This window comes from Pagrus pagrus (genome assembly GCF_965226575.1).
Source record: "Pagrus pagrus genome assembly, chromosome: 14".
Lineage (NCBI taxonomy): Eukaryota > Metazoa > Chordata > Actinopteri > Spariformes > Sparidae > Pagrus > Pagrus pagrus.
The window spans coordinates 71514-95000 of record NC_140198.1 but is presented as its reverse complement, the minus strand read 5'-3'; the positions used below and the strand labels follow the sequence as shown (position 1 = coordinate 95000).

General features: G+C 41.3%; 1 protein-coding gene across 1 annotated transcript in view; it reads left to right on the top strand.

Moving 5' to 3' along the window:
* Positions 1-22566, top strand: part of LOC311269725 (F-BAR and double SH3 domains protein 2-like) — a 31146-nt gene extending 8580 nt beyond the window's left edge. Inside the window, exons 4-20 of the mRNA XM_084374070.1 lie at positions 818-891; positions 1249-1393; positions 4345-4478; positions 4773-4827; positions 4915-5043; positions 5237-5359; positions 6236-6331; positions 12103-12219; positions 13128-13223; positions 16527-16679; positions 16769-16903; positions 18774-18857; positions 18975-19158; positions 19242-19465; positions 19974-20184; positions 20293-20357; positions 20876-22566. Coding sequence (XP_084230196.1) covers positions 818-891; positions 1249-1393; positions 4345-4478; positions 4773-4827; positions 4915-5043; positions 5237-5359; positions 6236-6331; positions 12103-12219; positions 13128-13223; positions 16527-16679; positions 16769-16903; positions 18774-18857; positions 18975-19158; positions 19242-19465; positions 19974-20184; positions 20293-20357; positions 20876-20959 — 2109 coding nt within the window. The 3' untranslated portion in view covers positions 20960-22566. The remainder of the gene's footprint in view (positions 1-817; positions 892-1248; positions 1394-4344; positions 4479-4772; positions 4828-4914; positions 5044-5236; positions 5360-6235; positions 6332-12102; positions 12220-13127; positions 13224-16526; positions 16680-16768; positions 16904-18773; positions 18858-18974; positions 19159-19241; positions 19466-19973; positions 20185-20292; positions 20358-20875) is intronic.
* The last annotated feature ends 921 nt before the right edge of the window (positions 22567-23487 follow it).

The following is a 23487-nucleotide window of genomic DNA, read 5'->3' as shown; positions in this document are numbered from 1 at the left end:
CCTCTCTTGTTCCCATCATTCAGGCGTGTCTGTAGGCTCAGTTAGTGATTCTCTGTCTGAAAGACGTGTTTGTAGTTTGAAGCTCTGGCACCAAAATCACTGAGACCAGTGAATTTAGGGCCGAGGCCTGGTTCAGACAGAGCTCGTCCTCTCAGGTGGACAGATGAAGAGCCTGGTTCAGACAGAGCTCATCCTCAGGTGAACAGATGAAGAGCCTGGTTCAGACAGAGCTCAGTTAGCTGTAGCCTGTATGAATCTTTTGAATACTTATTGACAACAGAATCGTAAATCAGTTAAATCTCTGCAATGGTAAAAATATTCCAATTTTTTTTTTCTGGTTCAGCAGCAGAACATTTCTCTGAAACCCCAGATCCTATGTTTACTCTGTGCTGCTATTTTAGTTCCTCAAACGTTCACCTCACAGTTGGCTGAGGTGGACGAACCTTATATATCTCCAGGGCTGGATGTGGTCAAAATAAATCAAATTTTTCTTCTAAAAATGAGCCGACGTCAGCAGAAAAAACAGCAAATGAGCTGATGTCTAAACTGAGGCAGACAGGTGAACGAGTCCATGCAGAGCTGAATCACACTGAACACTGACTGGAACCAGAAAGTCCTTTAAATTACTGTGGACAAGTGTGGACTTTAAATGAGTGTGGACCTTAAACTAGTGTGGACTTTAAAAGAGTGTCGGCCTTAAATCAGTGTTGACTAAAGTGTGGGGTACAATCTTCTGAGCATGAGTGAAGATGACAACCACAGGAAGTGTTTGTTGGTGTAAAAAAGTGAAAGGTCATCTCTGCTTCTGTCTCTTCAGGCCCTCCAGAAGTTGGCCAATCAGTATCTCAAGAGGGAGAGGGACAGTCAGACAGAAGAACAAGAAGATCACAGGTAACACACACCTGGATGATCACAGGTAACATTAAAATATGTTGTTCATCAGGTGTGTCCTCTACGGTTTTATGTTTTACGTTATGAATAATTACTTAGTGGATAAAATGATGACATGTTGTAACTACTCTACTCGTTGTATTGATTTCTCCCTGTATGTGTCGTCATGTGTTGATGCGGTTTAAATCAGAAGCGTTTGTTTTGATGCACCTGATCTCCCTCCTGATGTAAACACACACAGAGGCCTGATGCAGATCCATCGATTTTGATCAATTGTGGTGCTTCATACTGACAATTTGGTCACAAAAAACTAAAATACAGATAAAAACCTGTATGTGTGTTTATGTTGATGTTTAGGAACATGTACTGTGTATGGAGGGCCTATCTGGAGGGGACGGTTCAGGTCACTCAGTCCAGAATCAGCGCCTGTGACAACTACAAAGTCCAGGTTGCTGATCCAGCCAAGATGGTCCGACTGCAGAAGGAGCAGCAGCTCAGGAAGGTAATTACAGATTGATATTATATAAAACAGATCAATATTATATAACACAGATCAATATTATATAAAACAGATCAATATTATCAGAGTGTCCGCGCATCCTTAAAAAGTCTTAAATTCATGTATCTAAAATTAAGGCCTTAAAAAGTCTTAAATACGTCCATATTTTGCATATAGGTCTTTAATTACATTTAGTTAGGTGTTAAATATGAACGTTCATTTACCGCTTCCGTCATCGCCTTTTTTCTTTTTGGGAAATGTGTTGGTGAGATTCACAGTTAGCTCTGTGTGTTGTACTTCTTTCTGAAGTATCCAGGAATGTAAGTGGCATTTCGCCAACAGCCCGGTCCGAATTTATCACCGTACACTGCGCCAATTCCAGAAAGACTACAATTATGGGAAAGTGTAAATTGTGTTGGCTTGAACAACCAGAATTCAGTTGGTTAAAAGCCACATTATAATGAATCTGAAGCGCAGTGTACGCTCTGCAAGAGGACCCTCAAATTGGGCACATTTGGTGTGAAAGCGCTGGTGTCACACACAAAATCGGATAAACACCAGTTAGCTTCTAAAAGTCTCCAGCGAAGTCACGCTATCACACGCTTTTGTACGCCTTTGTCACCAGTTCCCGGCCCAAGTTCGTCCAGTTCTGCTCGACCCGAACTCTGCGCCGCCTCTGCCGTCTTGCAGTCGAGCGACATTCAAACCATCTTCGTTTCAACTCCGACGTTGAAAGCGGAGGTGCTTTGGATATTGAACACTGTGTGTGTGTGCAGTTTTTTAAAAAAGTGTGGGTTATTAGAGTTAACTAACTTAGGTTAAATTCCTACATAAAAACTAAACTAAAACTATTAATCACTTCTTAAATTAATTAAAACTCAACTGAAATAAAAAGCAAACTGAAAAACCAAATTAAAATAAAAACTAATGAAATTTTAAAAACTAAAATAACCTTGACACACACTCACTCCATTCTTCATTGTTTGAGTTGCTCTGTGAATGGCAATAAATTTAGTTTTTTTTTAAAGTAATTCTGGGACTTTATTTTTCCTTACTGTTTCGTACTTCGTGTAGGTCTTAAATTTAGTTAAAAAGGTCTTAAAAAGTCTTAAATTTGACTTGTTCAAACCTGCAGAAACCCTGATTATATAAAACAGATCAATATTATATAAAACAGATCAATGATATATAACACAGATCAATATTATATAAAACAGATCAATGATATATAACACAGATCAATATTATATAAAACAGATCAATATTATATAAAACAGATCAATGATATATAACACAGATCAATATTATATAAAACAGATCAATGATATATAACACAGATCAATGATATATAACACAGATCAATATTATATAACACAGATAAATGATATATAAAACAGATCAATGATATATAACACAGATCAATATTATATAAAACAGATCAATGATATATAACACAGATCAATGATATATAACACAGATCAATATTATATAAAACAGATCAATATTATATAAAACAGATCAATGATATATAACACAGATCAATGATATATAACACAGATCAATATTATATAAAACAGATCAATGATATATAAAACAGATCAATATTATATAACACAGATCAATATTATATAAAACAGATCAATGATGTATAAAACGGATCAATGATGTATAACACAGATCAATATTATATAACACAGATCAATGATATATTACACAGATCTATATTATATGAAACAGATCAATGATATATAAAACGGATCAATGATATATGACACAGATCAATATTATATGAAACAGATCAATATTATATAAAACAGATCAATATTATATAAAACAGATCAATGATATATTACACAGATCAATATTATATGAAACAGATCAATATTATATAAAACAGATCAATATTATATAACACAGATCAATGATGTATAACACAGATCAGTATTATATAAAACAGATCAATGATGTATAACACAGATCAATATTATATAAAACAGATCAATGATATGTCAATTTTTTTCTGTTTGATTTTATTAGGTTGATTTTTTAAAAGTGAAATCTGAAGATGTGAACACATTTACTCTTCATCATTTCCTCTCCATCATTTACTCCTCATCATTTACTCTTCATCATTTACCCTTCATCATTTACTCTTCATCATTTACTCTTCATCATTTCCTCCTCATCATTTACTCTCCATCATTTACTCCGCATCATTTACTCTTCATCATTTACCCTTCATCATTTACTCTCCATCATTTACTCCTCATCACTTTATTTTTCTCACTAAAGTTGAGCTGAACTGAAACATAGTGCAGCCGGGACTGAGCTGTAGTGCAGCTAGGACTGAACCATAGAGCAGCCCGGACTGAGCCGTAGTGCAGCCAGGACTGAGCCAGGACTGAGCCAGGACTGAGCCGTAGTGCAACCCAGACTGAGCCAGGACTGAGCCGTAGTGCAGCCGGGACTGAGCTGTAGTGCAGCTAGGACTGAACCATAGAGCAGCCCGGACTGAGCCGTAGTGCAGCCAGGACTGAGCCAGGACTGAGCCGTAGTGCAACCCAGACTGAGCCAGGACTGAGCCGTAGTGCAGCCGGGACTGAGCTGTAGTGCAGCCAGGACTGAACCATAGAGCAGCCCGGACTGAGCCGTAGTGCAGCCAGGACTGAGCCAGGACTGAGCCGTAGTGCAACCCAGACTGAGCCAGGACTGAGCCGTAGTGCAGCCGGGACTGAACCGTAGAGCAGCCGGGACTGAGCCATAGTGTTAAAGACACTGGGACTGAGCCAAGTGTCTGTACTGGCCTGAGCTGGAACCAGTGCTGCTCTCTGGTTCCTGTAGCCTTCAGTGTTGCTTTTGTTCATGCTCACTTATTTCCAGGCGGTCCACTGCAGGAGTTATAATTCTCCTAAATCTAATGTTCTTCTTCATTATTTCTTTGTGTGGGTCATTAGTGTATTGATCAGCTCACAGTGGTTCAGGCTGAGCTGCAGGACTCAGTGAAGGAGCTGACCAAGAGCAGGAAGAAGTACCAGGAGGCCGAGACCATGGCTCACGCTGTCAGAGAGAAGGCTGAGTTGGACGCCAAGTAAGAACCAGAACCTGTCTCTGATATATGGACCAGAACCTGTCTCTGATATATGAACCAGAACCTGCCTCTGATATATGAACCAAACCTGTCTGTTAACATATTAAAAGTCATAACAGATGAATAATATGAAATGTTTAACATGATTTAAAAACAAAAAGCCTCAGGTCCAAGAATGTGTTCACACTGTGATGACCTGATCAGGATCAGAACATGAAAATGAGCCACATGCTGCTCAAAAGTAGAAACAGTAAGAACTATGAAACATGTCAGACTCTCTGGTTTTCTGTTCAGGTCCAAGTTAAGTCTCTTCCAGTCCAGATCCAGTCTGCAGAGGGCAAACGTAAAGGTACAACATCTCTATATCTATACATTTATATGTGTGCTGGTGTATTATGGTATATCTGTATTATCAGTGTTATCTTGTACCGTGCAGCTGAAAGCCAAGAGGAGTGAGTGTAACTCTAAAGCCACACACGCCAGAAACGATTACCTTCTGACGCTACAGGCGGCTAACGCTCACCAGCAGCGCTACTACAACACCGACCTGATGGACTGCATCAAGGTGAGGACACACACTCAGAGTGCAGGTGGATGGTGATAAAACATGAACTGTAAACCTAAAGGTGTGTGTGTGTGTGTGTGTGTGTGTGTGTGTGTGTGTGTGTGTGTGTGTGTGTGTGTGTGTGTGTGTGTGTGTGTGCGTGTGCGTGTGCGTGTGCGTGCGTGCGTGCGTGCGTGCGTCTCTCTCTCTGCAGGTGTTAGACGGCAGAATCTACGAACAGGTAAAAGATTACCTGGTGTCACTGTGTCAGACTGAGCTGGACTCTTACCAGACCGTCCACAACACCTTCAACCACCTGCTGAACAGCTCCCAAGGGGTAAGTCTTCAAACCAGGTCCAGGTCTTGGCTCAGGTCCTGGTTCTAATACGATTTAATTAACAGTGTCAACAGAAAATTAAAGACATCAGGACAGTTGTAATAGATTATCTTAGACTGTACAGGTGTATTTGAAACTTACAGGTAAGTATTTTAGCCACAACTTCAGTTTATCCTGGTTGTAGCACAGCGCTGTGACGCGAGCACCATTCACACTGACTTTTCAAGGCACAATCTTGCACCGATATTCCGCCTCGCGGCCTGTGTGATAGTTTCAGTGGTGAATGACGGGGACAGTTTAGTTCTGCCTCTGATCCTTCAGTGGACGTAGTAACAGAGCTGCAACAGAGGCGAGACGCCGTCTGTGTGACTGGAAAAGCCTACAGACGGGACAGGAGTGTGTCGGTCTGATAGTGTCTGACCGACTGACTCTTTGTCACACTTTTGGGGGAAAAACAGCGCCTGTCCCCGTCAGAGAGAGCCAGGCAGCTCCTGCTATTTACTGGAAGTGATTATGTGACGAGATTTAGAGCAAAAAATTATTATAACTATTGTGTTGTTGTAGTTTCCGTCTCAGGCAACTTATATTGAAAATAAAATCACCAAATTAAAGAGGAAAAATCACAGTGATAGTGACGGTAACCCCAGCCCTCCCGACCGAGACTTGAACATCCTCCTGGAAAACAGCCTGTAACAACAGTAACTGAGCTATAATTATTTATGTGTTCAATGTTTTCCTTTAAACGTGTGTGTGTGTGTGTGTGTGTGTGTGTGTGTGTGTGTGTGTGTGTGTGTGTGTGTGTGTGTGTGTGTGTGTGTGTGTGTGTGTGTGTGTGTGTGTGTGTGTGTGTGTGTGTGTGTGTGTGTGCGCGCGCAGGTCCTGCAGGAGTTTCACCAGCAGCTGTTTGTAAAGAAGAACTTCATGTTTCAACAAGCTCCAGACTTCATGTTCCAGCCCATGGAATCAGATACGGTAAATCAATAAATGTTGTCTTTTTTTCTATACTTTATTTTTAATTTTGTTATAATGGACATAGAACAAAGGGGGACGAGGGCATCACAGTGTAATCATTAAAAAGTAAAGCAAATAATAAAGAATAATGGACACAGGAACTGTACACAACACATACAGATACATTCTGACATATGGGAATAGATATTAAGAGTCTTTGTGTGTCTCATGGTGGCAGGATCCCTCTGAAGCCAGTATTTGGTAATGGTCTTCACTTTGTTCTTCATTTTAATATTGAAGTATATTTAGTCTGTCTTTGGTTGATCAGCGTGTTTAACACACATACATACACACACACACACACACATACATACATACATACATACATACACACACACACACACACACACACACACACATACATACATACATACATACACACACACACACACACACACACACACACATACACACACACACATACATACATATACACACACACACACACACACATACATACACACACACACACACACACACACACACACACACACACAAACATACATACATACATACATACATACATACATACATACATACACACACACACACACACACATACATACGTACATACATACATACACACGAACACGCACACACACATACATACATACGTACATACATACATACACACGAACACGCACACACACATACATACATACATACATACATACAGTCACGGTCAGAAGTTTCCATCCACTCAGAAAGAACATGTTCATCATGTTGTCTTCATGGCTCTCATGTTTCTGTGATCAATGAGTGCAACACAAACTACTTTGTCACAAAAACATTCATGAAGTTAAGTTCAGTAATTAATTTATTGTAGGTCTTCTGAAAATGACCAAATCTGCTGGATCATAAATAAACATACAGTGATTATAATATTTGGTTAAATGTCTCTCGGCCATTTTCACCTCAGTCAGGTGCTTCTGATCTCCATCCACAAGCTTCTGGTGATCTGGGTGAATCTTTAACACTACTCTTGACAGAAACTACTGAATTTGTTGTCTTCCTGGCACAGACTTGTTTCTTCAGCACAGTCCACATGTTCTCGATGGGGTTCAAGTCAGGACTTTAAGAAGTCTGGTCAAAACCTCAGTTCTGGCCTGATTGATCCATTCCTTTACCACTTCTGATGTGTGTTTGGATCATTGACCTGTTGAACACCCAACTGCACCCAAGAGCCAGTCTTCTGCTGAGGATTTTAGGTTTTCCTGAAGAATTTGGAGATAATCCTCCTTCTTCATTATTTCATTTACTTTCTGTAGAGCAGCAGATCCACTGGCAGCAGAATCATCCCACAAGCAGAACAGCTTTAAGGTGCCTCGTCTGAATCAAGAGCTTCTTTCTCTCAGCTCATCAGTAATGTGCTCTTTCAGATCAATACTGAGCTCCTTAGACTTTCCCATTGTAGTGTTTGTGTCTGAGTCTAATGGCTGTATCAAACAGGTCCTTATTATTAACCTTATACAGGTTATTAAAATGATCAGCTGTGATCAATCAGAAACACTCAGAAGAAGTTAAGATGCTACAAAGAACATTTGATTCACACAACTTTCTATAAGCGCCAGAATTGTTTTTTGTAATAAGTTTGTTGTATGTATATTTATGATCCAGCAGATTTGGTCATTTTCAGAAGACCTATAATAAATTAATTACTGAACTAAACTTCATGAATGTTTTTGTGACAAAGTAGTTTGTGTTGCACTCATTGATCACAGAAACATGAGAGCTATAGGAATCAACTGAAGACAACATGATGAACATGTTCTTTATGAGGATGTAAACTTTTGACCACAACTGTACATAAATCATTTATCAAATATAAGTTAAATCACTCTGTTGGTTTCTGTTTCATTCAGAATCATTTTACATCAGAGGGGAAAAGTATTAAATGGTATAAAAACATTGTATGGAACATTTTCACTGAAATGATCTAAACCAGCTGCCATAATGTTCAAACGCTCATTTCTGCTCTCGTGTTGCTGAACTTACCTTTGTGACGTCATTATCTCTGTAAACATTGATGTATTGAACAGTACCAGTCAAAAGTGGAACCATGGAATTAGGTAGTAAACAAAAAAGGGTTAAACAGAATATGATTTATATTTTATATTCTTCAAAGTAGCCACCTTCTGCTTTGATGACAGCTTTGCACACTCATGACATTCTCTCAATCAGATTCATGAGGTCGTCACCTGGAATGGTTTTAATTAACAGCTGCGCCTTGTCAAGAGTCAATTTGTGGAATTTCTTGCCTTCTTAATGTGTTTGAGACCATCAGTTGTGTTGTGCAGAGCTAGGGTTGGTACACCGTTCGTTACAGTGAATAACCCCATTCGACTACTGTTCTGATCCATAATATGGCAAGAACCACTCAGCTAAGTACAGAGAAACAACAGTCCATCATTACTTTAAGACATGAAGGTTAGTCAATCTGGAAAATATCAAGAACTTTGAATGTATCCTCAAGTTCAGTCGTGAAAACCATCAATCACATGATGAAACTGGCTCTCATGAGTACCGCCCCAGGACAGGAAGACCAAGACTTACCTCTGCTGCAGAGGATAAGTTCTTTAGAGTTACCAGACTCAGATTAGAGCCCACAGAAATGCTTCACAGAGTTCAAGTAGCAGACACATCTCAACATCAACTGTTTAGAGGAGACTGTGTGAATCAGGCCATCATGGTCGAATTGCTGCACAGAAGCCACTATTGAGGAAGAACAAGAAGAAGAAGAGGTGTTTGGGCCAAGAAACACAAGGAATGGACATTTTACCAGTGGAAATCTGTACTTTGGTCTGATGAGTCCAAATTTGAGAGTTTTGGTTCCACCCGCCGTGTCTTTGTGGGATGCAGAAAAGGTGAGCGGATGGTTTCTGCATGTGTGGTTCCCACCGTGAAGCATGGAGGAGGAGGTGTGATGGTGTGGGGGGGCTTTGCTGATGACACTGTTGGTGATTTATTCAAAATTCAAGGCACACTGAACCAGCATGGCTACCACAGCATTCTGCAGCCACATGCCATCACATCTGGTTTGTGCTTAGTGGGACCATCATCTGTTTTTCAACAGGACAATGACCCCAAACACACCTCCAGGCTTTGTAATTGCTATCTGACCAAGAAGGAGAGTGATGGAGTGCTGCGTCAGATGACCTGGCCTCCACAATCACCGGACCTAAACCCAGTTGAGACGGTTTGGGATGAGTTGGACCGCAGAGTGAAGTCAAAGCAGCCAACAAGTGCTCAGCACCTCTGGGAACTCCTTTAAGACTGTTGGAAAACCATCCAGGTGACGACCTCATGAATCTGCAGTGTGAATGTGCAAAGCGGGGGTGCCAATTAGCTCAGTTGGTAGAGCGGGCATCCCATGTACAGATGCTTTGCCCTTATCACCCTTGTCACACCCCCCCTCATCGATAAAGCCATACAAAGGCCAAAAAAAAAAGGAGTGTGCAAAGCTGTCATCAAGCAATAGGTGGCTGCTTGCTAAATCTAAAATATAAAACATATTCTGGTTTGCGCTTTATTGTTTACTACATAATTCCATATGCGTTCCTTCACAGTTTTTATGTCTTCAATATTAATATTAAACCATTGAATGAGAAGGTGTGTCCAAACCTTTGACTGGTTGCGTAAATATGATGATGTAAGAGCTAGTGAATGAGGCCGTGAAGGTTTGAGCAGAACTGTGAAAATCACAAATGAAGGTTAAAATGTGAGAAAAGAGATTTTTCTGATCCGTTTTATTGATCTTCGGTCAAAACTTAATTTGACTCACATTCTACTTAAATTTTTTACTGTCAGAAAGTAAAAAACCTAAATAAATCAGTTTATTTTTTAGTCAGTGGATACAAAATAATTCAGAAACAATCATTTGTGTTTGTAAAATGAAATTTTATTCACCAAACAAAACTACAGAATCGGGAGCAGGCTGTTATTGGATAATGAAAATAAAAGTTTCTTTGATTCAGTGGTGAAATGTGTCAGAATCAGATCTTCATGTGACAGTTTTAGTTCAGACTGTAAAATCAGTTCAGGTGGAATAAACAGCATTGTATGAATCAAAGTACTGAGATGTGAACTTTGACCTGAACACGGCGTCCGATTGAGTCCTTAACACTTTATTACAGTCTGACTGTGGTCGGCTCAGATAAAAGTCACACTGAGCTCCAGGAAACATTCACCAGGTCATCACAGAGCAGCGTCATCTGACAAGGTGCTGCAGTAAACACCTGAACATGACCCACTTCTTGATTTAACATGATGCCGCTGTGATAACACAGTCATAACATAACAAACAGCTGTTTGCTGGTCAGGAATCTGTTGCTCAAACTGGACTTCCTGGATTGTATTTCATCAAGTTTCTCACCTGAACCTGAATGAGACGGCCTCACCTGTGCAGCCTGGCAGATTATTATATTATAACCAAGTCTGCTGCTGTGTAACACCTACCGCCCTGTGGCTCTAATCCCCATCCTGATGAAGTGCTTCAAGAAACTGGTTCTCCAGCACATATAGACAAACATCTCTGCCAGCCTGGACCCTCACCAGTATGCTTTCAGAGCCAACAGAACCACAGAGGATGTCATATCCACTGCCCTCCACTCAATCTGCACACAGCTGGAGTATAAGAACAGCTGCATCAGGATGCTGTTTGTTGCCTTCAGCTCAGCATTCAACACAATCTCACCATGAAGCTGACTGGAAACTAAACACTCATCTGGATACTGGACTTGCTCTCAAGCAGAGCCCAGACAGTTCTGATTGGCTGTCACACCTCCTCTACCTTAGTGCTCAACACCAGAGCCTCCCAGAGCTGTGAGCTCTGCCCCCTGCTGTTCATTCTGTACACCATGACTGCACTCCAGATATCAGGACGACTCTTAGTGAAGTATGAGGACTCATCATGAACTCATCCTCAACACTCCACTTTATAAAAAGCCTGTGTTGTAGAATGATTATTAAATGAACCTGTAACAGCCTGCACACCTGATCTGAAGTGTGAACTGAACACTCACACTGCTCGTTTATAAAACATGTATAAAGATCAGTTAGTATCAGCCTTTACTATAACTCAGTGGTGTAGACACGACTCTGTATGAGTGTGAGTGTGATGTCACACACTCGTCTCTGTGAGCCTCCCTCCTCTGGACCAACACCGGACAGTTTGTTCAAACTGAAATGCTGCTGCTGTTTTCATTGGACGTCAAACAAGCAGCAGCCTGTTCCTAAAGAAAACACGCACACACGCACACACACACACACACACACACACACACACAGAGGGATCCGGTGAGGAGTGGAGCTGAACTGGAGGGAGGGGCCGGAGGTGGGCCGGGCTCTGTGAACGGTCCAGCTGTGAAAAGGACGCATTGTGAGTCGACTGACACCCCACCCCCACCCCCCCACACCACCACCATCACTACCACCCCACACACACACACACACACACACACACTCAGATACTGTAGTTTCAAGTGTCTCACTGGTATCTCTTGTCTCACCTGTCTCTTTTGTCTTTCCTGTCTCTCCTGTCTCACCAGTCTCACCTGTGTCTAGTGTTTCATGTGTCTCTCTTGTCTCACCTCTCTCATTTGTCTCACCCGTCTCACTTGTCTCTCCTGTCTCTCCTGTCTCTCCTGTCTCACCTGACTCATTTGTCTCATTTGTCTCATTTTTCTCTCCGGTCTCATTTGTCTCACCTGTCTCACCTGTGTGTGTGTCGTCAGGTGATGCAGCTGCAGACGGAGAGTGGAGCAGCGGAGGAACATAGTTTGGATAAAGAGGCGAGGAAATGGGCGAGTCGAGTGGCCCGAGAGTACAAGAACATTGTCCACACACAGAGGGTGAGAACCAGCTGGAGCTGATGATGATGATGATGATGATAATGATAATACAGATACAGATACATTTGATCTGTTTGTGTTGAGAGTAACTGTAACTCACCAGTTTTACACATTCAAGTGTGTTTTTAAACATGCTGAAGTAATCAGAATATAGTTACCCTGTCTCAGTGAAACGGAGTAATCAGAGTAAAGGATTAAAGAGACCTTTCCAGAGATTTCTGATTTCTGATGCATGAGGCTCTGCAGATTACTTCAGGAACTTTAGTTACAAGTAATCATTGTAAGGTTTGAAGCAGGTGTCAACAGCTGTTTCAGTGTGGCCATGGATGTAATGGATTACTTTAATACTGAAGAAAACTTAAAAACAACATGATTCTCTCTTCTCAGATTTCTGAGTGGATTTATGGACGTTTTATTGACATTATCAGATACATTGATTATGATCAGCTGAATTAAACCTCCTGTTAATGACTCTAAACTTTGGCCTTTATCATTAAACAACATGTAGGTCAGTCTGATAGTAAAATCATCAGACACGTGAAGGAAAATATGACACCACAGGAAAAAAGACTCATCATCATACACTTGTACATCTTTACACCTGTACACTAGGTTAAGGTTAGGGTTACACCTGCGCACCTGTACAGCTATACACCTGTACACCTGGACAACTGTACAGTGGTACACCTATACACCTGTACCACCGTACACTGGTACACCTGTACACCTGCACCACGATCAAATGGTTTAAACAGGAAGTGAGTCACTGTGTCCAGTAAAAAGATCAATCAGCCATGATCAGTCAGTGTCTGTATTGATCCACAGGTTACATCAGATCTTGTTTATGTGTTTGGTGTTTGTTTGTTTTCTGTTGTTTGTTGTTATTGATGATTCTTTGTTGTTTTCAGGCCTTGGAGGATTATGGAACACAAGAATCATCAGAACAGAACAGTGAGCTGGAGACCAAGATGGAGGTCGCCAGGCAAAGTCTGCGGCGGGCAGAGGTAACTCTGTGTGTGTGTGTGTGTGTGTGTGTGTGTGTGTGTGTGTGTGTGTGTGTGTTATTAATTATGGCTTCAGTGCTCCACCTGCTGGTTAAAAGGGTGAAATGACAGATTCATACTGCAGGTCAATATTGATAATCAATACAGGGTATAATTAAGAGAGCTGTTATCACTTTACATCATGATCTAAACTCTGTTCCACAACCACAAAATTCTGTTTAAAAAGTTCTGATTTTAATACTGAAACAGTTAATCAATTAATTGACTAGTTTATTGATTGACAGAAAATTGATGTTCAGTCATTTATCAAAGAAAAACATAGAATATTTGCATCAACTGAGTTTTTCTGCTGTTTTCTCTTTGATGTGTTTTGAAAATGAAAACAAATATTTTGAGTGTTTGGACAAAATGACCAACCTGACACGTAATCAATCAGAAAAGTTAGAGACAGATTAATCAATAATGAGAGTATTTGTTAGTTACAGCTCTTGTAATCTTTCACAGCTGTTTGCTTCAGTTTGTCTGGTGGACGGTCTCGCCCGAGGGAGTAGGTTTGATTTTGAGATTGGTGGGGACACAAAAGTGCTCCAAGGCAACACTCCTGAAAGTTGACGTTTTTTTTGCATTAGCAATCATAATTTCACGTCATGCAGATGTTATAGGTTAAATAAGGAACATACGAGGAATAAACCACAATATACATTTGACAACTGTATAGCAAAAAGAGGCTCAAGACCCACCTTTTTAATCAAGCTTTTAACTGAGCTTGTTTAATTCTTTTTAATTCCTTTTGTGCTCTTATCCCTATTCTTATAATTTTTTTATTATTCTATTCTATTTTTTACTATTTAATTTAGCTTTTACTCTCTTAATCCATCAGCTTTAGCCTTTTTACCTTTTACCCTATCCTACTGTTTTATTGTTTTTCAGTTTTTAGCTTTACACTTTTACCTTATTTTACTGTTGTAGACCCTCGCATTTCCGGTGTTTCCCTAATGGGGGGCCTACCACACTGGGAGTTGTTTTTGGTCTGCCGATGGGGATGCTGTCCCGTGGACGGCTCTGGCCAGAGTGCCTAGAGGGCTTTGCACCTTGGTGTGGGGCCTCCTGTGTGCCTGGGCTGGGGTGGTCCCTGTGGCGGCGCCCCCTGCGGTCATAGACCATGATTTCTCTCAGTGTGCGTGGCCCCCAAACGTAGCTTCTTCCTCACCTCAGGTCTTGGTGCCCAGCCATGTCTCCTCAGTTACAACCAGTGTAGGGGTGTGTGTGTGAGCGTGTGTGAGCGTGTGTGTGTGTGTGTGTGTGTGTGTGTGTGTGTGTGTGTGTGTGTGTGTGTGTGTGTGTGTGTGTGTGTGTGTGTGTGTGTGTGTGTGTGTGTGTGTGTGTGTGTGTGTGTGTGTGTGTACGCCTGCGTTTGTGCCTGAGTGTGTATGTATTCATGTATTTATATGTGTTTATTTGTGGGGGTGGGAGGGTTGGGTTTTTAAAAATGTCTTTTATGTTTTTATCCTCTGTGAGGCACTTTGTGTTACTGTATGTATGAAAAGTGCCATACAAATAAAATAAAGTTAAAGCAACTACTGTAAACACATACACACTAGTAATACATGATGAGGCCTCTTTGAACACCAGACTTGATTTAAAGCTCTGATTTTAAAGCCACATGGGTGAAGCATTGCTATTCAGATCATCATCACACTAACATTTGTCACAGTGCTGAATCTCATGACTGACATATCCATCATTATTTAACCTCACCTGTGAATTTCCAGCCTCTCTCATTTAGCTTCTCCTCCTCCAGCTCCTCCTTCTCCTCCAGCCTCTCCTTCTCTACCTCCTCCTGCCTCTCTTCCTCTACCTTCTCTGGCCTCTCCTCCTCCATCTCCTCCAGCCTCTCAGCTGTCTGTCACCTTACAAAAATATGTTGATGCATGACATGAACAGATACATTAGGGATACAATGATCATAGAGCTTGATGGTACAGTTATTGCCTGAGCAAAAAAGGCTTTTACTAAATATTAAAAAAAATTAAAGATTACTTAATATTAATTAATTATATTTTATGATTATAAAATCACATGATCATCTAGAATCTGAGGTTTTACTGTATTCCCACCACAAATTTTCTTTATTTGTGTTTTTAAACCGTTGCTCTCTTCTACACAAATACATGAAAATAAGAATTAAAAATAACTTTAAAAAAGTGCATCTCTTTGGCATTAAATATCCTCTTTTTTTCAATATCTGTATTGTTGAGCCTCTACCTATACACCCTTGAAGTAACTTATACTTTGACTCCTAAAGAAGTCTCTTGTATCCAGTTTTCTTTTCTTTGACATCCTTCAAATCCTATACAGCACACACGCACGCACACATGTACACGCACGCAAACGGACACAAACACAAATGTAAATGACACCACTGATATTAAAATCCATCTAGCTGACGTGACCCAGGAAGAACAAATGCTGAACATGTTGACAACTTACACTCGCAGTTGCAGATAACATGCACTGCCTCTCGTCGATCCAACTAGCACTTAGCAGGTAGTTTTGACGAGCAGGAGGAGTGACAGTGGGGACAGCCAATCACATGTTAGTTAGCGAGAAACCGGCAGCCGATCAGGGAGCGGTATTTAGGTTAGAGGCGGGACTTCTACCAGACACCGACATTTAACCCTTTGTGTGCCATAATCATCGCCTAAACACTACGGACAGCGATTGTTTTAATAGTGACTACACAGTAGCGGCTGAATATTGGTAGGGACGTGTCCCTAGCGTCCCTACCCAATTCTACGCCCTTGGTCTCGCCTGCTTCAGTTGGACTCTGGTGTCGCACATTTGTTGTTGTTAACGTTAAACAAACTGATCAATGACAGTCCTATGATTTTAATATAGTTTATATTTTTAATTCATATCTAATGTCATAAAATCATTGATTGCATTGTCCTCTCAGCTGGTCTCAGTTCAGATTGTAGTCGGCTCCAGATTAACATCATTAAACAACAAAGTTCATCAGAACCGAAATGTACGAGTCAGTGTGAACAACAAACAGACAGAAAACTATTTAACTGAGCTACAGTGTGAAAGAGCCTTAATGTGTCAGCTGCAGTTAAAATAATACAATATCAAAATCATACAAAAATAAAATATTAAAATGATAAAATAATAAATATCAGTTTCATTCTTCAGAAGCTTGTAGAAGTTTGACTGTGACATCAGATCCTCCAGAACTCCTCTACGGATCAATGCTCCTGCCTACATTTATTGATTAGTGTGTGATCGTGTTTGTTTATTGATCAGACAGTTAAAGTGAAAGCTGAGGCCCGTCTGGACCTGTTGAGGCAGGCTGGTGTTGCCGTGGAAACGTGGCTGAAGAGCGCCATGAACCAGGTGATGGAGGAGCTGGAGAACGAACGCTGGAACAACCTGAGTACCCATGATCCTTCACTCTCTGTAAGACCCACTACAGCATCATTTATTGATTATATATCTGCCCACAGAATCTTAATCTTAATTGTATTTGATGTGCGGTCTGTCTGCAGGGAACAGCTGATCTGGAGCGTGAGGACGAGGAGGAGATGGAAGACAGCAGCGAAGTTTTAGATGACAGCAGCTCGAGTCCCTCCAGCACCTTAAAGAACTACCCCCTCACCTGTAAAGTACTCTACTCATACAAGGTAATAAAATACTACTATGTGTACAAATACTACCCCATACCTGTAAAGTACTCTACTCATCGAGGTAATAAAATACTACTATGTGTACAAATACTACCCCCATACCTGTAAAGTACTCTACTCATACAAGGTAATAAAATACTACTATGTGTACAAATACTACCCCATACCTGTAAAGTACTCTACTCATCGAGGTAATAAAATACTACTATGTGTACAAATACTACCCCCTCACCTGTAAAGTACTCTACTCATACAAGGTAATAAAATACTACTATGTGTACAAATACTACCCCATACCTGTAAAGTACTCTACTCATCGAGGTAATAAAATACTACTATGTGTACAAATACTACCCCCATACCTGTAAAGTACTCTACTCATACAAAGTAATAAAATACTACTATGTGTACAAATACTACCCCATACCTGTAAAGTACTCTACTCATACAAGGTAATAAAATACTACTATGTGTACAAATACTACCCCCTCACCTGTAAAGTACTCTACTCATACAAGGTAATAAAATACTACTATGTGTACAAATACTACCCCCATACCTGTAAAGTACTCTACTCATACAAAGTAATAAAATACTACTATGTGTACAAATACTACCCCATACCTGTAAAGTACTCTACTCATACAAGGTAATAAAATACTATGTGTACAAATACTACCCCTTCACCTGTAAAGTACTCTACTCATACAAAGTAATAAAATACTACTGTGTACAAATACTACCCCCATACCTGTAAAGTACTCTACTCATACAAAGTAATAAAATACTACTATGTGTACAAATACTACCCCATACCTGTAAAGTACTCTACTCATACAAGGTAATAAAATACTATGTGTACAAATACTACCCCTTCACCTGTAAAGTACTCTACTCATACAAAGTAATAAAATACTAATCTGTGGGGAGTACTTTGAGGGCACTGTGGGGAGTACTGTGGGGGGCACTGTGGGGGGCACTGTGGGGAGTACTGTGGGGAGTACTGTGAGGGCACTGTGGGGAGTACTGTGGGGGCACTGTGAGGAGTACTGTGGGGGCACTGTGGGGAGTACTGTGGGGAGTACTGTGGGGAGTACTGTGGGGGCACCGTGGGGAGTACTGTGAGGGTACTGTAGGGGCACTGTGGGGAGTACTGTGAGGGTACTGTGAGGGTACTGTGGGGAGTACTGTGGGGAGTACTGTGAGGGCACTGTGGGGAGTACTGTGGGGGCCGAAATTACTTTCCTTGGGGGGCAGGGTTCAGCCTTAGAGATAGGAGCTTGGACATCCAGAGGGAGCTCGGAGTGGAGCCACTGCTCCTTCGTGTTGAAAGGAGCCAGCTGAGGTGCTTCAAGCATCTGATCGGGAGCCTCCCGGGCGCCTCACTTTGGACCCCGGAGCAGACCCAGAACTTGCTGGAGGGATTACATATTTCATCTGAACTCTACAAAATGCAACCTTAACACAAACCACACAAAATGATCCCAATGTTAAATCAACATCTGTAAAACAACAAAAGCTGGACTTTAAACACTGGTCTGTTCTGGCGCCTCAGTGGTGGGACGAACTCCTGACCAATGTCAGGACAACAGAGTCACTCGCCATCTTCTGCAAAAGACTCAAGACTCACATGTTCAGACTTCACCTCGACCCCGCAGAGCATGACTCCCTCCCCATAGATGTTTCAGACTGCAGACAGATGAAACTGTGAAAATGTACATAGAAAAACTTAATAAACAGAAACAGTCTGTTCTGTTTCTTGTGTTTTTTTACACAAAGAAGTGACGGCAGTGATGAAATCCGATTTATTGTACATGAAGTTTTCACTTTATTTTTTATACAAACTGATTAACTTCCTTGATTGCAGGCGTCTCAGCCGGATGAACTGACCATCGAGGAGCAGGAGATCTTGGAGGTCATTGACGATGGAGACATGGAGGACTGGGTCAAGGTAAACACCCCCACATTCAAGACACTTTCCAGTCTTTTTAGCTGAACTCATTTGGATGTTTTAATGTTTGTTGTTGAGCATTTCACCGATTCTCAATATGAGTTTATTTTTTTCCAGGCCAGAAACCGCAGTGGACAAGTGGGCTACGTCCCAGAGAAATACCTGCAGCTGCCCTCGTCCAACAGTCTGCTGAGCATGCTGCAGGCTCTGGCCGCTCTGGACGCTAGATCTCATTCATCCAGTAACTCGACTGAACCTGAGAGTGAACTTCTGACAGGTTCTGTCAATGGAGACTCCAGTGGTGAGAGACCTCCTCTAAACTGATGCTGTTATGTCTGTGTCCTTCTATACTGTAGTGATGGACATCTCCTTTCTCTGTTTCAGTGTCGTTTGCGAAGGCTCTGTACGACTACGCGGGACAAACGGATGACGAGCTGTCATTTCCTGAAGGCGCCATCATCCGCATCCTGAGTAGAGAGACCCATGAGGACGACGGCTTCTGGGAGGGAGAGTTCAACGGCGTTGTCGGAGTCTTCCCTGCTGTCCTGGTGGAGGATCTGACCGCCACCGGTGAGAACGGAGACGGACAAAGAGACGGCAATGCACAGGTTTATATATATATATTATTTATGTGTGTGTGTGTGTGTGTGTGTGTGTGTATGTGTGTGTGTGTGTGTGTGTGTGTGTGTATATGTATGTATGTATGTATGTGTGTATATATATATATATATATATATATATATATATATATATATATATATATATATATATATATATATATTAGGGATGTCCTGAGCCTGCGGGATCGGGGCCGGTATGGGCATTGTTTCACTGATCGGAATTGGCAATTTTGAACGTGGACCCAAGCCCGATTATTAGTCAGCTGTAAACGGAGTAAAATTTGTGGAAGGACGCGTTCAAAAGAGCTGCATTTAATACTACACATTTCATACGGCGCATAAAAAATATATATATATATATATACACACACACACATACACATATATATGACAGTTTTTGTCCAGTTAGGACTGATGTTGATCCTCTGGAGGAGGGTGAGGGCTGGATAAATACAGTCCCCGGTTAGCTCAACAATGCTAATGTGTTGTTTTGAAGGCGTCCTCATCCCCTCTGGCCCATTGCGACCGGTCCCCTCGTAGTCCCTTCCAGCCGGGGCCGCTCCACAGCAGCCCCCTTCAGACGCCCACCATGTCCTCCCCTCAGTCCAGTCCCTGCAGCGCCACAGCCTCTCCCATTGGCCGACCACCCTCCTATCACAACGGACATCACAGGCCGCCACCGACACCACACAAAAGCCCCTTTCAGAGTAAGAGTCACTGTTTATATTTCAATAGTCAGAATGAGTCTTTTTATTTAATGGTTTTATTATTTAAACTGATGATGATGATGATGATGATGATTTGGATCTGTTCAGGTCCAGCTCAAAGCTCCCCTCAGCCTCCCAAATACCCAGAGAGCATGTCCAGCACCATCAGACCGGTCAGTAAACACACACACACACATTTTTTATGTCCATATTCTTCTTATGAAGCCATCTGTGGCTCCAGAAGAAGTTAATTAGTTGACTCAAGTGGTGTCACTTGAGTTTGTGTCAGTTTGAGCTGTAAAAAAAATATCAGGTTGTGGAGTTTGAAGAAAACCAAACATCTGTGGTCTCATCAATATTTCTACTCATGGCTCAAAGCTAAGTTAGCATTAGCTTCTGAATCTCCAACAGAACAGAAATCCACTTTTTAATCCCAAAAGTTAAACGGTAATCTCTGAGCAGAATCTGATGTGACTGCAACTGTTGATTCTTCAGAAGGTCTGGATCTTCACCGACTATCAGCAGCTCCGCCCGGCCCTCCACACACGTGTTCTGATTCAGATACATGTTGTGTGTTGAATAAGAGCTGACTGTTTCTGTGTGTTTCTGCTGCTTCATTCTCAAACAAAAACCGGGTATTGATATCTGTTTTTATTGATTGATTCATTGATTGATTGATGGATGTTTCCAGGTCCGTGCTGCTCCTCCACCCCCAAAGCAGCATCCTCGTGGGCAGGTGAAGCGGAGGGAGGAGGTGGAGATCACGCTGGTGTGAACCTCTCGACGAACTTCTGGAGGAAACTGAAAGTAGACTGAACCCTGTGAAGACGAGTGGAGGACGGAGGAGCTCCTTCACTTTGTGTCTTCACTCTGAGGGTCTGTGTGGACGACTTTCTCTCAACTGTTTAACTTCGTCTGATGTTCAGTTGTTACATCCACTGCATACTCGGTGTTTAACTCCTGTTTGACCCACAATTAGGATTTGAATATAAATCATGTGACCGTCACACGGTGATATACAGTAAAACACACAGTAAACCTGTTTGTGTAAGAAATGAATACAACAGGTAACACAATGTTATTCACTCGTACAAAATTCACACACACACACACACACACACACACACAAACCAGTCCAAAGGAGAACATGTTAAACACGTGTTTCTAACGTGAACAGTCAGCGTCACTGTGTCACTTCCTGCAGCTCCTCGTCTCATTTTCACAAGCTGATGTTGAGACTTTTCAGTTTGATTTCTTCTATGCAACGACGTTAAACATGTCATCAACATGTCGTCAACACCTTTATTATATGTTGTCAACACCTTTATTAAATATGTTGTCAACATGTTAGTTAACATGTTTTTTTCATCACAAACCAAACATCTGGTTGTCTCCACACTCAATCAAACTCCAGCAGGGACGAGGCTGGTCCTCTCCTCTCTTCTCTCCTCCTCTCCTCTCCTCTCTCCTCCTCTCCTCTCTCCTCCTCATCTCCTCCTCTTCTCCTCTCCTCTCAGTAACTCCGGAGTTACATTAACAAGGGAAAAGTGGCAATTGTAGTTGATTGTTGTCGGTGGGAAGAACCTGAACACATTAATGGATCCTCGACGTTTGTATTGATCTTATGTTAGTTTTCTCTGCAGCAGAAGTTCCTGAAGGGAAGCTGAACACACATAATCTGTTGTGACGACGCTGAAAGTGACAGTTTACACTGAGATCATGTGCAGTTGTAACATGCTTTTATTTTTAAGGAGGAAACCATCCTGAGCTGCTAGCTGTCCAGTTTAAACAACAGAAACCAGAACTATCCTGTCATAGTGAAGCACTTTTTCATGTCTTCTTCTTCCTCTTCAGTATTTTTGTGGATTCTATGTTTGTTGGATATTTCTTGTTTGCCGTTTTGTTTACCCGATTCGTTGGTAAGAGTTTTTTTCTTGTGTTATTTAGCCTTAAATAGCCATCGTACTGTCGACCTTTTGATCATATTGTTTTTGAAATGATGATAGTTTACAGAGAGCTTGGAGATGGATATCTGTACAGATAATAGCACAGATATAATTTTACTTTTTTGTTTCTTTTTATGTAGAATTAGCTTAAAAAATGTATTAAACCTTAGTTGAATTGGATCAGAGGAAAAGGGATATCCGTCAGCCATGTTGCTGTGTTCTCGTTGATCTCCCTGAGATCTGAATGACATCAAACTTATTTTTAAAGTTTGCATTTACCCTGTTTGTATCGATAAAGAGAAGTTGTTGTTAACTTGTTAAAGAAGTCTGAATCTAAAATTCAAACTACCCACACTTGTATTCACACACCAGTGGATGTTTAACTGTATTTATTGTGTACAAATAATGTGAAATAAAGAAGTAAAAAAAGACTGTTTTTCTGTTTTAACTTTTCATGCTGTGTGTGTGTGTGTGTGTGTGTGGTATCAGAGCGCCCTCTCATGTCCATATTAATATCGCACACACATGTGATCCATCTCTCCTCTTTGATAAATGTGCAAATGTTTGTTAGTTTGCAGCAGTTTGCAGCCGGTCGTCATCTGTCACTCTGAAACAAACACAAACATTAAATCATGACGACACGTGAGTCAGCTGTGGATCATTTTAAATAAAATGGTTGCAATAAAACTTCAATAAAATTAAATCAAAGTCCCAACAGTCCCTTCTGAGCTCATCACAGATACTCGCTGCCTGGATACACCTGATTGTTCAGATCCGTTTATTATTCTGACAAACTAACCAAAATGTTGGAAACGCCCTGACTCATAATTTTAAAGAAAGTGAGGAAAAAATCTTGGATCTCTTTCTGGATCAGCGCCAGAAGTTATCAAGGTCTATTCTGGATCCCATTCACACACTGAGTTTCAGAGCCGTTGACCCAACCAACCTAAATGTGGGTTGCTAGTGCTAGGTGAGCCCAGGTGTGATTGGTTGTTAAGCTGTCTTGGGAGAGAACTCAGTACTACATAAACTCTCAGCTGACATCAGACAGTCTGGCTCTACTGACGCCTTTAAATTTAAACTCAAAACTTATTTCTTTGACTTAACCTTTAATTAGTCCTTGACTTCGACTCCTAGCTTCTTCAGTGGGTCGGTCTCAGTCTCGATGAGTCTCTTACCTTTAGTATAAGAATCCACATCGTCCTGCTGACCAGAAACAATCTTTTGATTCTGACTAACATCACAGTTCTGTAACTTCTGTTTCTGTTTTCTATTCCAACAAGGTGCAAGCTGTGTCGCTCTCTCACTCTCTACAGCTTCCTCCTCCTCCTGCTCCTCTCTTCTACCTTCTCCCCCT